A 15,874-nucleotide genomic window follows, 5' to 3' on the forward strand; every position below is an offset into this window, starting at 1 on the left:
TAAAAAACAAAGAAAACAACAACAGGAGGAGCTGTTAGCTTAGAATTTAAGAACATTACATCATAGTACTTGCATCTTCCTGGTGTTCCAGTATGCTGCCCTACCAGTTTCTCAGCTAAGGAATTATATGTGGCATGTTGGGTAAAACGAACAAAGTGGAAGGGGTACATAAGGAGAGGGATAATGTTGATTTCTTCCATGTCCGCTCCACCTCCACATATAAATAAGATTTGAATGGGATGGGGACAAAAAGAGGAAAACACCTAGCCACAATGTCCCTTGAAGTTCCCAATGTCTTATCAGCCTTTTCACTGCTGTAAATCTTGGACTTCCCGTTGCTTGGCATTGATCAACGTTTCAGGTTCCCAGATAGATAAGATCCGTTAACTCAGTTGGAGGACAAGGTGTGGCACAGCAACTTGAAGAATTTCCAGTTAAGCACACACTTTTTGGAGGGGGGGGGGGGGGGGGCAGAAGAGATAAACAAGGCATGGTTTCCAGTAATAGGCAGTGTCATCGCTCCATACATCCAAGGAAAGCCTCACCGTTTAATGCTTATAATGTCAAATGTAAGATGTTTATCCACTGATGTTGAGAGCAATGCTGTCTCATAGGGTCAAAGAACCAAGGTCATGGCCCAGAATGAATCCTTATATATGCCAGAAGTAGGAGGAAGATCATTTGATCAAGATGAATGCAGCTGGCATGAAGTCCTTTAAAGGGATGGCCCTTGGCAATCTGACCTACTTCTGCTCCCTCTCCCCATTCAGTTGATAGTAATAGCCTATTTTTATGCAGAGGTGGAACTTCTTTCAAAGAACAAGGAAGACCCTACCCACGTGTATATACTCTAGCTTTTTAAAATAAAAAGACATTATCGCACAAGCTTTTGTACAGCTATAAACAATATAATGTAATAGTTTAGGCTCTTCTGATACATATTTTTAATTATAGTAATCCATAAATTTACCAGTTACTGGAATATCCTTGTAATCACCAAACCTACAGCTCAAACACTAAAATCAAAACCACACAATACTGGAGTGAGAAGGAAAATCTTATCCAGCAAATCTTTGCTGAATTTTCACCTAAATCGGACAGCCCTGTCTTTGGAGGATGATTCACTGGATAAGGCTTTCATTGTGGACGAGCTGCCTTTGGCCACATCTCCAAGTCTGTAATTTTGCTGCATGCAGCATTTCTGTTTTGAGTTTAGAAAGTCTGCGTTCTAAAGTTGCCACGGAGGCAGTGCACGTTACCTGCTTGTACTAAATACGTTACTAGTGGGTGCCGCAGTGCTAAAGACATGATCTAATTCTGCTAGTGCTGCATACTTGTTTGTTGAGGAGCTTGACTGATTGGCAGTCATCACAGAAGATCCAACAGACGTTGAGCTGAAATTAGTCAGTTGACTACTTGCCCCTACATATGGGAGAAAAAAAAATAAAGAATTCAAAAAGATGATTATGGAACCTGTAAGAGAGTATTTTTGAAACTCAAAATAATATGATCAAATATCAGCTTTTGTGAAAACATTGATATTAAAATAGTAATTGAGGTTAATTTTGTTTAAGAAAATGAAAAAATAGCTAAAAGATTTTTTTTATTTAACCGAATTGCTAAAGTGGGTCAGTCAGCATCCTCCACAGCATCCCACGATACAATGTCATTAATGACTCATGACAAGAGATATTAGTCAAATATTTCCTCTTTAATCATAGACTCCTCCCCTCCAACATTAGCTCCTTTCTAATATGTTTTCATGCACAATTGTACTATTGTTAGAGCTAACTGATCTCAATAAGAGCTGCTGCTGAATCTCATCAAAATTAAAGGAACTATATTTGAATTTTGTGATGTGATCAAAGTAGTGATGGGTTTAAAAAAAAAAAACTCAGTGGGTATATGCACTGGTGGTGTCTTACTGAGTTATACAGACCAGGAAGGCCCCAGGTATTTTTGGTGATTTCAGCTGGGCAGCAGTGAGGATATAACAGGTATCAGGTCGGGCAGGTGTTCCCACTCCTGCTGCTGGAACATGCATGTGTGTTGTCAGTGAGATGATGAGGCTCACCTATAATGCCTCCCCATCTTCCCCAAAACAGTCCAATGCTACGACAATGCTCAATGCCCAAGCTCACACATGTCAAAAAGCCATTTGGGGTAGGTAATGAAGGCCTGATGGACTCGACTACCTTTACCGCAACATCATTCACTGCCTTACTGCAGCTGAATAATGTACAGGTGGTTTTACCTTGTGTAGATGTACTGTAGCTGAAAACATTATCCAGGTCAGCAAGTGCTGCATATTTATCTTGAGTAACAGCTTGCGCTTTGATTACTGTTGTGTCATTCCCAGAAGAACAGAAAGCTCCAAAGTCGGCACTAGAAGATTTTGGGAAGTTATCAAAATTTGCAAAGTTAACATTAGTTGATGCAGAGGATCCGCCTGTTAAGAGAAGAACAAGAAGAGTCGGAGAAAAGTTGGCCATCAGCACTACATAACCATAGCAGCAAATACAGAAAACAAAAACTTGATAATTTGCTACAAAATACACTTACAATAGAAAGGGCTACAATCTAAAGAAAATGCCCTTTAAATTGCCTGATGTGTTCTCAAAATGGAGTTTTAGCTTAAAGATGCCACTCAAAATGGAGTCAGCAGTTGAACTGAATGCTAGGAAGTGGCTGTGAAAGAGAAACTAATTAAAACCATGAAAGTTCCTAAAGCCAATTAAGCCATAAAGACTTGTGTATAGGAATCCCATTTGGAAGAAACAGGCCCAGGAAATAGTTCTCAGGGGGTGACATTAATATGCCATGCATTATTTGGTCCTGTGTGGGGCCCTTTGTTAAAGAAGAGACTGAAAAGTAAAGAGGGCTATAAAATGGAGCTGCCTTGTCTAGGTATCCATGCTTCACTAACTTAAGATTTCCTAGGTGACTTACTAACTGCTAGAAGTGATTGACACCAGAAAGAGGGATCCTTCTGCTACATGTGTCACTCAGACTGATGAATTGGAGGTATATAAAGGAGTGCTTGGCAGATCTCAGCAGATTCTCTCAGACCTCTCTTGTCTTCATTAGCTGTAGGAACTCTGGTTAGTTAGAAGATTCTACATGTCTTCTCTAGTTTCCTTCTGTAATAACCTTTACCTAGCAAATGTAGAAAGATACCTTCACACTTACAAAGTGTTTCCAGGACAGAGAGTAAGAGGTATACAACTCAAATTGTCCAGTTACAGGCAGAAGTGTGTCACTTAACTGTAAAATGTCTGAGATCAAGGAAGGCGAGAGATAGGCCAGCTATCTCAGATATTGCCACTCGTGCATAGGCGGGTTCAGTCGCACCCGAGGATCCAAGTGGAACAGATTACCATATCACCACTTATCAACTCAAAATTCAAGAAGCTAATGCCTGTGTCCCAGGGAAGGAGAACTGGCTCAACCACACCGCTCATAAGGACAAGGCCGTATAAGCTCTGGAAACATTGCTAACCACCAGCATATAGATTTTAATCAATCCAATAGACAGGCTAACAAACATTGTTAACTTGTCAGCTATCTAGGGAATTAATCCTAATTTAACCTCACCAATTTGCAGTAGTCTCAGGCACTGATCTCAACTATTAGTGCTGAGTTATGGAGGCACTAATGAATTTCCTTTACAACCTTGGTTATTCATTTTGTTAATGTTAATTATTTATTAAAATAATAGGTAAGCCTGCCTATAGTTATTTATATCTATTTATTGATAGTATACTCAGTTTAATGAAAATTGTGACTTCATAGTCAATAAACAGTTGTTAGTGCATAGCTTGTTGCCTGACTTCTGCCTTGATGATATGGAAAGAGTCAACATTCACTCAATAGTTTGTGGGTATCCTAATTGAGGCTTGGTAAGGTGAACTCAAATTCAATCCAAAAATGGTGCTGCAATATGGTGCAGCATGCCAAACTCAGGAATCTTTCACTCTTGGACCCAAGCTAGGCAGTAAACGGCTCCTTATTGAGGAGTTGATTGAAGGAATTAAGGATTTGTCTGGTTCCTTGGTATATATTTGTTGGGATACTGAAACCCATTGTTCTTACAGTTCTTTAACTTATTTCACTATTACTAAAAAAAAGTTCCCCTCCAAATGCTGGAACTTCACTTCAATTTAAAAAATGTCCTAATCAAAATGAAGGATTATTTACACAGGCTAAATGCTTCCCTCACATACATAACATATTAGGAGCAAAAGTAGGCCATTTGGCCCTTTAAGCCTGCCCCGCCATTCAATAAGATCATGGCTGATCTTCTATCTCATCTCCACTTTCCTGCACTATCCCCATATCCCTTGATTCCCTTAATATTCAAAAATCTATCGATCTGTCTTGAATATACGCAATGACTGAGCCTCCACAGCCCTCTGGGGTAGAGAATTCCTAAGATTCACCACCCTCTGAGTGAAGAAATTTCTCCTCATCTCAGTCCTAAATGGCCGACCCCTTATTCTGAGACTGTGACCCCTGGTTCTAGACTCCCCAGCCAGGGGAAACATCCTCCCTGCATCTACCCTGTCAAGCCCTGTAAGAATGTTGTATGTTTCAATGAGATCACCTCTCACTCTTCTAAACTCTAGAGAATATAGGCTTAGTCTACACAAACTCTCCTCAATCTACACTCGGGTAGAGTACACATTAACCTCATTATTCTCTGCATTAGGAAAAAAAAATCAGCAATATTGTGTAGAAATAGGTAAACAGTTTAAAATCCTATATAAATACCTTAACCTGCAAACTCGGCATTATTGGTGTTGTGCCAGTTACTTGTCTCAGGTGGAAAGCTCTTACATTTACAAGCATCAGAAACTCCATTATTTTTGGATAATGGTTCAAAACTTGTTCGAGAACACTGCTCAATTCCACCAGTTATCTGCCATCTGAGAATGGGGAGAGAAGTCACAACTGTACCGGTTCTCACATACGATTGGTGTGGCAAGTCAACAACATGTCCTCATCAATGAAGGATGTCGATCATCTGCATGCTCCTGGATCAAGACATCTTGGGCTGAATTCCTCCAGCCTCACTTTATTTACAACAATTTTTTTTTTTTTTTTTTTTTAAATACAATCTGACTTCCATTTTTGGCCAAGGTTAGAGTGATAGGTTCCTGATTACCGTTTACTGTGTAGAGACCTTGCATGGGATAACCTAGGTCTCCACATGCTGTGCGAAGTGAGGGGAAGGAATACTGGGTTCATAGGATGTCAAGGTTTTATTACACATATCACTCTCTCGAAATAAGAGTACATAAAGAAGAGGCTACACCTTTGAATAACAGCACATTCACTGTGAGAAGCTGCTTTTAAGGCCTACCAGTTATTTGGGAGTCTAAGAACAAAGCAACATAAGAACATAAGAATTAGGAGCAGGAGTAGGCCATACTTCTAGTAGGCTTGAGCCTGCTCCGCCATTCAATAAGATCATGGCTGATCTACGACCTCAACTCCACTTTCTTATCCTATCCCCATATCCTTCGATTCCAAAAATCTATCTATCTATCTCAACCTTGAATATATTCAATGACTGAGCATCTTTGGGGCAGAGAATTCCAAAGATTCACAACCCTGAGTGAAGAAGTTCCTCCTCATCTCAGTCTTAAAAGGCCGACCCCTTATCCTGAGACTATGCCCCCTAGTTCTGGATTCTCCAGCCATGGGAAACAATCTCTCAGTATCCTGTTAATCCCCCTCAGAATCTTACATGTTTCAATGAGATCACCTCTCATTCTTCTAAATTCCAAAGAGTATAGGCCTAATCTACTCAATCTCTCCTCATAGGACAACCTTCTCATCCCAGGGATTAGTCTAGTGAACCTTCGTTGACCCGCCTCTAAGGCAAGTATATCCTTTCTTAGATAAGGAGACCAAAACTGTACACAGTACTCCAGGTGTGGTCTCACCAACGCTCTGTACAATTGTAGCAAGACTTCCTTACCCTTGTCCTCCAACACCCTAGTAATAAAGGCCAACATGCCATTTGCCTTCCTAATTGCTTGCTCTACCTGCATGCTGTGTTTCCTGTACGAGGACACCTAAATCTCTCTGAACACCAACATTTAATAGTTTCTCACTATTTAAAAAATATTCTGTTTTTCTATTCTTCCTACCCAAAGTGAATAACCTCACATTTCCCCACATTATACTCCATCTGCCACTTTATTGCCCACTCACTTAACCTGTCTATATCCCTTTGCAGGCTCTTTGCGTCCTCCCCACAGCTTACTTTCCCACCTAGCTTTGTATCATCAGCAAACTTGGATACATTACACTCTGTCCCTTCTTCTAAGTCATTGGTATAGATTGTAAATAGCTGAGGCCCAAGCACTGATCCTTGCAGCACCCCACTAGTTACAGCCTGCTAATCTGAAATGACCTGTTTATCCCAACTCTCTGCTTTCTGTCCATTAACCAATCCACTATCCATGCTAATACATTACCTCCAATCCCTTTATCTTGTGTAACAACCATTTATGTGGCACCTTATCGAATGCCTTTTGGAAATCCAAATATACTACATCCACTGGTTCCCCTTTATCTACCCTGCTAGTTACATCCTCAAAGAATGCTAATAAATTTGTCAAGCACGATTTCCTTTTCATAAAACCATGTTGACTCTGCCTAAACATATTATGATTTTCTAAGTGCCCTATTACCACTTCCTTAATAATGGATTCCAGCATTTTCCCGATGACTGATGTCAGGCTAACTGGCCACTAGTTCCCGGTTTTCTCTCTCCTTCCTTTCTTGAATAGTGGGGTTACATTAGCTACCTGCCAATCCACTGGGACCGTTCTAGAATCTAGGGAATTTTGGAAGATCACAACCAATGCATCCATTATCTGTGCAGCCACCTCTTTTAGAACCCTAGAATGTAGTCCATCAGGTCCAGAGGATTTGTCGGCTTTTAGTCCCATTTGGGCGAGAGATATAGGGGGGGGATGTGAGGGAAAACTTTTTTTTTTTTTTTTTTTAAAAACACAGCGAGTGGTGAGGACCTGGAATTCACTGGCGACGGAAGTGGTGGAAACGTAAACACTCAATGTTTTCAAGGGGAGACTAGATAAGCACTTGAGGGAAATAAACTTGCAAGGCTACGGGGATAGAGCGGGGGAATGGGACTGACTAAATTGCTCTACAGAGAGCCAGCATGGACTCAATGGGCCAAATGGCCTCCTTCTGTGCCATTATGACTCTATGACTAGTTTTCCCAAGTACTTTTTCTCCACTGATATTAATTACTTTAAGTTCCTCACTCTCATTAGTCCCAGTCTGCAGTTAAGTAACAGATTACTGCATTGAAGAGCAGTTACCATTCCACATCCCAATTTCTCAGAAATCTTATTTCATCTCTACATTAAGCTTTTTTTAAAAAAAGTTAAAACAATGGCTCGTAACACAATGGCAGAGGTCTAGACACTTGATGTACTAACATGTTGCACAAACTGAGGGGGCAGCCATGAGTGGGAAACGCACTTGAGCACTGGTCAGTGAAGACAATTCACTCAAAAAGCAGGAAAAATTAAATTAATTTAAGTCTGAGTGGATGTCCACACTAGGACTGCTTTTGCTCATCTCTGAACGACATGCGACGTACAAAGACTTAAGAGTTGAGGAACATTTCAAGATGGTGCACACAATAACATTTAACAAGGTTTGAATTGTCAAAACTGAGGGCTATTGTAAAATTTGCTACTTTAGTTCCCCGTGTGTATTTAAAAAGACAGAAACAGCAACCACAGCGGGGAAGTGACATACATATCTAAAAGTATGTAATTTATATGAAACATGTTTGCATCAGAAACATAATAGTTAAAGCATTAGGAGGAGCAAAACTAGGAGACAGGTGTAAACAGAGCCCAATTTCATCCAATTTCTGGACCTCATTAAGTAATTCATAATGTTAGAAGCTAGAGAGCATTCGACAGAAATGAGAGCAAAAACTTTTGTATTTGTTGATTAATCTGGTGTCCATTCTACATTGATCCCACTGGTTTTGGAATTACAACAGACAGAAGCAGTATTGCAAAATGGTAGATAACAACCCTGAAAGGAAATCCTCAGAGTCTCAAGCTTCTAGTGGCACAGATACAGACAACAAGGGTTTAAAGAAACCCTCAATTAACAGGGAGCTGGGTGGTATAATACAGCACTATTCTAGCTGGGTGGTAGAATACAGCACTATTCTAGCTGGGTGGTATAATACAGCACTATTCTAGCTGGGTGGTGTAATACAGCACTATTCTAGCTGGGTGGTAGAATACAGCACTATTCTAGCTGGGTGGTATAATACAGCACTATTCTAGCTGGGTGGTAGAATACAGCACTATTCTAGCTGGGTGGTATAATACAGCACTATTCTAGCTGGGTGGTGTAATACAGCACTATTCTAGCTGGGTGGTGTAATACAGCACTATTCTAGCTGGGTGGTGTAATACAGCACTATTCTAGCTGGGTGGTGTAATACAGCACTATTCTAGCTGGGTGGTATAATACAGCACTATTCTAGCTGGGTGGTATAATACAGCACTATTCTAGCTGGGTGGTAGAATACAGCACTATTCTAGCTGGGTGGTAGAATACAGCACTATTCTAGCTGGGTGGTAGAATACAGCACTATTCTAGCTGGGTGGTAGAATACAGCACTATTCTAGCTGGGTGGTATAATACAGCACTATTCTAGCTGGGTGGTATAATACAGCACTATTCTAGCTGGGTGGTATAATACAGCACTATTCTAGCTGGGTGGTATAATACAGCACTATTCTAGCTGGGTGGTATAATACAGCACTATTCTAGCTGGGTGGTAGAATACAGCACTATTCTAGCTGGGTGGTAGAATACAGCACTATTCTAGCTGGGTGGTATAATACAGCACTATTCTAGCTGGGTGGTAGAATACAGCACTATTCTAGCTGGGTGGTAGAATACAGCACTATTCTAGCTGGGTGGTATAATACAGCACTATTCTAGCTGGGTGGTATAATACAGCACTATTCTTCACATGGGTTTAAATCTAACCAGACTGAATGATAAAAATGTCTTTTCTCCGTTGGTTGTGGAAGTCCAATACGAGCTTGGGTAGTTTCAACTAACGTTGAAACGTTAACACTGTTTCTCTCTCCACAGACGCTGCCTGACCTGCTGAGTATTTACAGCAGTTTTTGTTTTTATTTTAGCTTCAACTAAATCTTACCCACAGCACAAAATCACAATTAGTTACAAATTGGTGAACTCATGCAAGAATGTCTGGTGTGGGGGTTCAGAAAAAAAATTGACATTGGTGAGGCAGTGTTGAAGGACCAATAGGAACTTTCTTCTGCATCTAACCAATGCTTTAACTGCCGTGGGAGCACTTGATGTCGACAATGGGTGCCTAAAGTGGAAAAGCGTTTCATGCCCTAGCACCCTTGCTGAGGGCAAAATTTCATCAAAAGTTGGTCCTTTAAAAGCCTATAAAGGAATATAACAAATGAGATGAATTAGTGTATCTGTGTAGAAAACTTGAAACAAAAGTAATTAAAGAGCAGTTAAAGAAATTGTAGAACGTCTAGCCACAGGTATCCAAAACAGACACGAGAATTCTGAGTGAAAGATTCAGGGGGAGAAATTCAGTTGTTAGCGCCAGCCGTTAGCACCTTAAGAGGGCGATAAGTGGGGTGTGAAGCGGCTAGCGCCCGGGCGCGGTGAGACTTGCGCCTCTCGCGACATTGAGCGGTGGCGCAAAACCGCAACACCCGCTCAGCTGCGCGCGCAGATCCTGACGTCATTTCATGGTGCAACGCCCTTGGGGCGCCCCGAACCGGAACTTCAGTGGCGCCCCCCCTTCTTTGCACCTGGCGCGCCCAGCAACTGGTTGACTGGAACGGTTCCCAGTTGTTGTGGGGCTGGGGGGGCGCTATTTAAATGGGGCTCTTCCTGGCTTCTTAGTGGTAGCCATTTTTTGACCACTCCTTCTGTGAGAGAGATTTGCAGAGAGACAAAGGGAGAGAGCTTTCTGCATTGAGTCAGCGCTCGCACAGGTACTTCTGGCTTCAGCCCAGAACTTTGCAGTTGGATTGATTTTTCAGTGCCATAGCCTTGAGTGGCCACATATTATGGGGGCTGCAATGGGTGGAAACGTTGGGTTTCTCCATTGCATTGAGGGGGCTCAGAGACGCCGAGAGAGAGTGCCAATCATGGCCAGACGGAGGAGGACCAACAGGCATCAGCACAGGAGACCTTACCCTCCCAGGGTATTCCGCCAGCAGTTCTCCTACTTCAACATGTCTGAGGAGCAGTGTATTCGGAGGCTTCGATTCAGCAGGGAGGTGGTCACTGAGCTCTGCCACCTGCTTCAGCCAGATCTGCAGCCTCAGCTGAGGAGCAGGACGTCTCTGTCGGTGGCAGTGAAGGTGACAGTGGCTCTCAACCTCTATGCCACCGGCTCCTTCCAATCCACTACTCGGGACATTGGCAATGTCTCCCAGTTCGCGGTGCATTGCTGCATCCGCCAAGTTACGAATGCCCTCTTCAAAAGGAGACGTCAGTACATTTCCTTCCCCATGACAAGCAGCAAGAGCGCGCAATGGGATTTGCAACAATAGTGGCCCTCCCCATGGTCCAGGGCGCCATTGACTGTACGCATGTGTCATTGCGGGTGCCTCCAGAGAATGCCGAGGATTGCCGCAACTGGAAGGGGTTCCATTCGTTGAACGTGCAGTTGGTGTGTGACCACCGACAGCTGATACTCGCTGTCAATGCCCGCTTTCCAGGCAGCAGCCACGACGCCTTCATCCTGCGCCAGACCTTTTCGAAGCCCCGGCTCACCCAGGAGGCTGGCTTCTCGGGGACAAGGGCTATCCTCTGTGCACCTGGCTGATGACCCTGCTCCATGCGCCCAGCACCCCTGCTGAAGAACGATACAATGAGAGCCATCAAGCGACCAGAAACATCATTGAGCACACAATCGGTGTGCTCAAGCAACGGTTCCGCTGTCTGGACCATTCTGGGGGAGCCCTTCAGTACTCGCCTGAGCGAGTCTCCCATTTCGTTGTAGTGTGCTGCATGCTGCACAACCTGGCAATCCTCAGGACTCAGCCACTGCCAGCAGACATTGGAGCGCCAGCAGAGGAGGAGGAGGAGCACCAAGACGGGAGGGAGGCACAAAGTGCAAGGGCCGTCCGTCAGCGGCTTATTGCAAGTCGGTTCTAGGCCCCCTCTGAGGGAATGGCTTGAGCCATTGAAAGAACATGAATGGAACCGTTCCGCAACCCGAGCCGGTCAAGGTCACAAATAGTTCAAAGAGCAAACATGCACACTCTGAATAAAGACAATTATTTATTTAACAAACTGTGTGCCCTTCCCGCATGATAAAGTAATAGAGAAACCCCCAAAACTGGAGACAATGACCAAAAGAGTTTACAAAAAATGACCACGATCCTCGGCCTTCACTAAAAAAAATTAACAGCATTTTGCCACACCTCCTACTTTTTGGCCTTCGAGGGTGATCTGCTTCGCTTGCGAGATTGGCCCCATCCCACCCTGCAGCTCCTCTGCAATGGGACCCCAGTGGCTGCAGCAAAGCTGGGGGAAGGTTGCTGAGTGTCAGAAACGGAGTCGGCAGATGCCCTTGGGGGACGGCCTGGACCAGCTCTGGGCCTGGAGGGCCCGGCTGCTGACTGCTCCAACTCTGCATGGGCAGCAGCATTCTGTCCTATGGGTGGTGGCAGCTGCAGTGGAGGAGTGACAGTGTTGGCAGCAGGAATGGTCTCCCTGGTCGGACGACACACTGGCACTCCCACGGGGCAGCACTGCAGCATGCGGAGCAATCTGCTGAAGCAGAGACTGCTGGCCTTCTGCTGTGCGGCGAGGGCCCCGGCGATTCGTGCCCGATGCAGCAAGGGTGGCAGCAGTCAGTGCTCGTGTGGCCTCAATCTGTGTCTGCATCAGACCAGCCACTGACTGCATTGCTCCAGTAAGCACTTGCGTGGAAGCCGCCTGTGCTGCACCGAAGTCCTGCAGACTCCTTGCCAGTGCTGCACCGAAGTCCTGGACACTCCTTGCCAGTGACTCTATGGAGTCGGGCATCCTTGCCACTGCAGCCATGAGCTCAGTGTGTCTCTGCTCCGCCTGGGCGCCCATTTCAGCGAGGAGCCGCACCTCTTCTGCGCTCACTGTAGCAGGACTGGAGGCCAGACTCTCCCTCCGGGGAGAAGGCCACCGAGCTCCCTAACCCCCCCCCCCCACCGCGTTGCTGCAGCCCGCTGGGCCCTGGAGCTTCACCCTCCTCAGACCCTTCCCCCCTGTTCCCCTCCAGGGAAGACGTGTCCCCATTATGGCCATGGGCTGCCTCGGCGGAGGGTGGCACTGATGGTCCGGCTTCCTCTTCCTCATCGCCTTCAGAATCACTCACAGTGGCAGCTTGAGGGCCCGCCTCCTCACCTGGCGATTCACCATCTGAAAGCAGGGAGGTACAAGAGTTGCTTTAGCATGAGGACAGGGCGGCAGCGAGGGAGGCATGAGTGCTGCAATGCACTGCATTGGTTCGACAGTGGCAAAGGATGCTGGTGTGAGGCACAAGTGGAAGGAGAGAGGTGAAAAGGTGATGACCTTACCATTGCTGTCCAGAACGGGGTCGGCATCTCCAGTGGCGACGGGGCCAATCATCCGGCCTGCCATAATGCGCTGGACTCGCTGCTCCAGATCGCTGAGGTCTTTAAGGTGAGGCCGGCCTCCCCCGGTCCGTTGCTGCTGCCTCCTATTGCGGGCCAGCTTGCCCTGCAAGAGTGTGGTGATTATTCCTTGTTTAGTAAAAGTATTGTGATTGGTTGTTTGTTAACTGCCTTGGGATATATGTTGTAATCTCATTGGTAGTTGATGTCACATGATGTGTGGTGGCCACCTTAAATTCAGTTCTTTTCCAGCTTTGGTTGGGACTGGATGTGGGAAGATGTGCTGCAGATTTTAAAGTTAATAAAGCCTAGTTTTGGAAGGCAAATCTATTCTTTATTCTGAGTACAGTGTGAAGCCCGGATCTTGGCTGCACTGCCTCCCATGATGGAATAGCCCTTAGTGTGTAAAGTGGTGCATGTGCATGTGAGTTTCATGAAAGGCCCATAGGTGTTGGATGAGGGCTGGGCATTGGGGCTTTCAGGACCCTTTGGCCATAAAGTGAGGTGCATATGCAGGGATGAAGAGGATACTGGAAAGGGTACTCACCCCGACAACCCGAGTGAGGTCGTTGAACTTCTTCCTGCATTGCACAGGGGTCCTAGGTACCATGCTGCTGGAGGTCACTCTGTGTGCCACCTCCCTCCAAGCTTTGCGGTAGTCGGTGGGCAGCGGCCTCCTGCCACTGTCCGGAAACAGGATAGATCGCCTGTGCTCCACTGCGCCAACCAGAACCTTCAGGGCCCCCTCACTGAACCGCTGCGCTCGCTCCCTGGCCCTCTCCATGGTCCTAGGCGTTAGAATGTGGCAGCAGGTCTGTCCAGGCCGAGAATCAGGGCTCCAATGTGCAGGGTGTGGCAGCAATCCAAATCGACCCTCCCCCTTTAAGAGCTGACCGGCGCCAGCGTGTCTGCGTGCAATCGCTAACTGGCCGCACCTGCGCTGCGCCCGCCCTTGGTGGTAGTGCCTCGCTTCTCCGGCTTAGCGCCTTAGGACAGTCGTGCAGCGCCTGCTTTAGCGCTCCAAGCACCTCTTGGGGCGAAGCAGGTCAATTTAGCTGAAGGTGGCGATAATTTGCGCTGGGCGCTAAATTTCACGCCCGCTCGACTATAACGCCCCAAACGTGGCGATACTGAATTTCTAGGCCTCAGGACTTTCTTGAACTTAAAATAACATAAGTAATACAGAACATAATAATACAAGAGAAAGGATAGAATATAAATAACACTAAGACTGAGCTGAACATAGAAAAGAAACCCTGGAGCCAAGGTCCCTACACTAAAATAGCACTTACTGTGGGCAGCTGGGAGAGGGAAAGCAGAGATAAAGTCACCAAAACTGCAGCCTGATGAAAGTGTTCTGAAGGCTGAAAAGAGGGGAGATATGGAGGGGAAATCAATAGGGAAACAAAAGAACAGAAATGAAATTTAAAAAGTAACGTGTTTTACAGACACAAGACCAAATGAGTGGCAACAAGTTCGGCCAAGCTTCAAGTACCGTCTTCCGGGTTGAGTCAATCCAAATACTGTAAATATATGGGCCCAGAAATTCGGGTCTCCACGGGTGAGTACGCACGGGGTACTCACCCGTAGGCCCAATGGAAGTGCCGGTTTCCTGCATGCACTGCGCATGCGTGGGAAACCGGCACTTCCGTTCCTCTGAACGAAGAGGTTCAGAGGTCGAACGCGTGCGTGGGGGAGGATGCGTGTGCGCATCAAACTTAGGTTTTTTTTTATATACAGGTTTCTCCGGGTTCGTAAGGCCTGCTTTTTATAAGGTAAGTGGTGAATTAATTAAAATTAAAACATTTTTTCCACAGGTTTATTATTTTTAAATACTTTAAAGCAAGATAAGTTTATTTTTAGCCCCGTTAGAATATAAAATTATTTTTTTCAAAAATTTAAATTATTGTTTAAAATAGTTATTTCATGTAATTTATAGTTTATTTTAAAAATGTGATTAAAAAAAAAAATTATTTGAAGGTTTACTGCTATTTTGGGGCCATAGTATTTATAAGTCTTGACAGCTCTTCCTGTCAGACTTATGAATGGGCTTTTCCCTGCTCCGATTGGCTGCCCATGGCCCACGTGATCCCAGGGGACGCATTGAACTAACTGCGCCCCTGGGATACGCAAGCACTGCGCGCCGGCAGCTGAACCAGGCCCCGGATCGGAATTCTATGGGGCCCTACAGCTCAACAGCCGGCGCGCAAGGTAAGTGCAGATCGGGGGCTTGCACCCGCGGGAAGCCCCCGACCCGAATTTCTGGGCCATGATCTCAGAATGAAGAGCTGGTGAGGTATTAATTATAAACAGCTTAAAAAAATTAAAAGATGCTTTCAGACCAACTCTTGTCTATTTCAAAATTCTCATTACATCAGGGAAGTTCTGTATTTCAAAGTCAGAGAAATTGGTACATGATCTGCTAGGAAATGAGCTATTCATGTGTGGAACAGAATATAAGAACGTTCACAACTACAAAATACCATTGCACTCCATCTGGCTGGTCGCTGTACTTAATTCAAGTCTCTCAAATTTTCATATACAATCCAGCCCCAGTGTCTCCCTTGACACCTTTGGCATAATTAAATTATAACTTGTCTTTTCACCCACCCTCTTCTAAATTTGAGTCTATGCTGTCTTGCCTGTGATATATTAAATATTTATTTTTTCGATACCCTTTAGAGCCTTGCACACTTCAATAAGATCACCCCTGGGCTTTTACTTCTCCAGTGTAAACATTTCCAGCTTTTGCAACTTTGCCTCATAATGATACCTAATCCCAGCTTTCAATTCTAGCTGTTAATTCCAGCTAACAATATTCACACCACAATGTCCACTCAGCATGTACCTCCACTTGAAAGTGACCTTTTACCGAATGAGTTTGTAGCTCATTTGGAAACTAATCCTGGTGCCTTTCTGTTTCTATTCAAAGATCCTTGGTTTGGCATCTTGTATTATCTCTGGAGACCCCAAGGATGTAGCCTTGGCCCCCTCCTACTTCTCATCTACACGCTGCCCCTTGGCGACATCCTCCGAAAACACATCAGGTTCCACATGTACGCCAACGACACCCAGCTCTACCACACCACCTCTCTACTCTTCCACCCTCTGATTTGCCACGCTACTTGGCCGACATCCAGTACTGGACGAGCAGAGATTTCCTCCAGCTAAATATT

The 15,874-nt window shown here is 45.0% G+C and overlaps 1 protein-coding gene across 9 annotated transcripts in view; it reads right to left on the reverse strand.

Annotated features, from left to right (window-relative positions):
* The window catches only part of agfg1a (ArfGAP with FG repeats 1a), a 100,560-nt gene that overhangs the window by 20,824 nt on the left and 63,862 nt on the right, over nt 1–15,874 (reverse strand). For 7 of the 9 annotated variants that reach the window (XM_085989946.1, XM_085989942.1, XM_085989945.1 and 4 more), the window contains 3 exons: nt 13,991–14,062; nt 2,255–2,449; nt 1,335–1,422 (listed from right to left, as the gene is read on the reverse strand). In XM_085989946.1, the coding sequence (XP_085846072.1) occupies nt 1,335–1,422; nt 2,255–2,449; nt 13,991–14,062 (355 nt within the window). The remainder of the gene's footprint in view (nt 1–1,334; nt 1,423–2,254; nt 2,450–13,990; nt 14,063–15,874) is intronic. The other 2 variants (XM_085989944.1, XM_085989949.1) reach the window with 1 other exon arrangement.

This window comes from Somniosus microcephalus, chromosome 6, assembly GCF_052327205.1.
Source record: "Somniosus microcephalus isolate GS21.2 chromosome 6, FLI_Smic_1.0, whole genome shotgun sequence".
Lineage (NCBI taxonomy): Eukaryota > Metazoa > Chordata > Chondrichthyes > Squaliformes > Somniosidae > Somniosus > Somniosus microcephalus.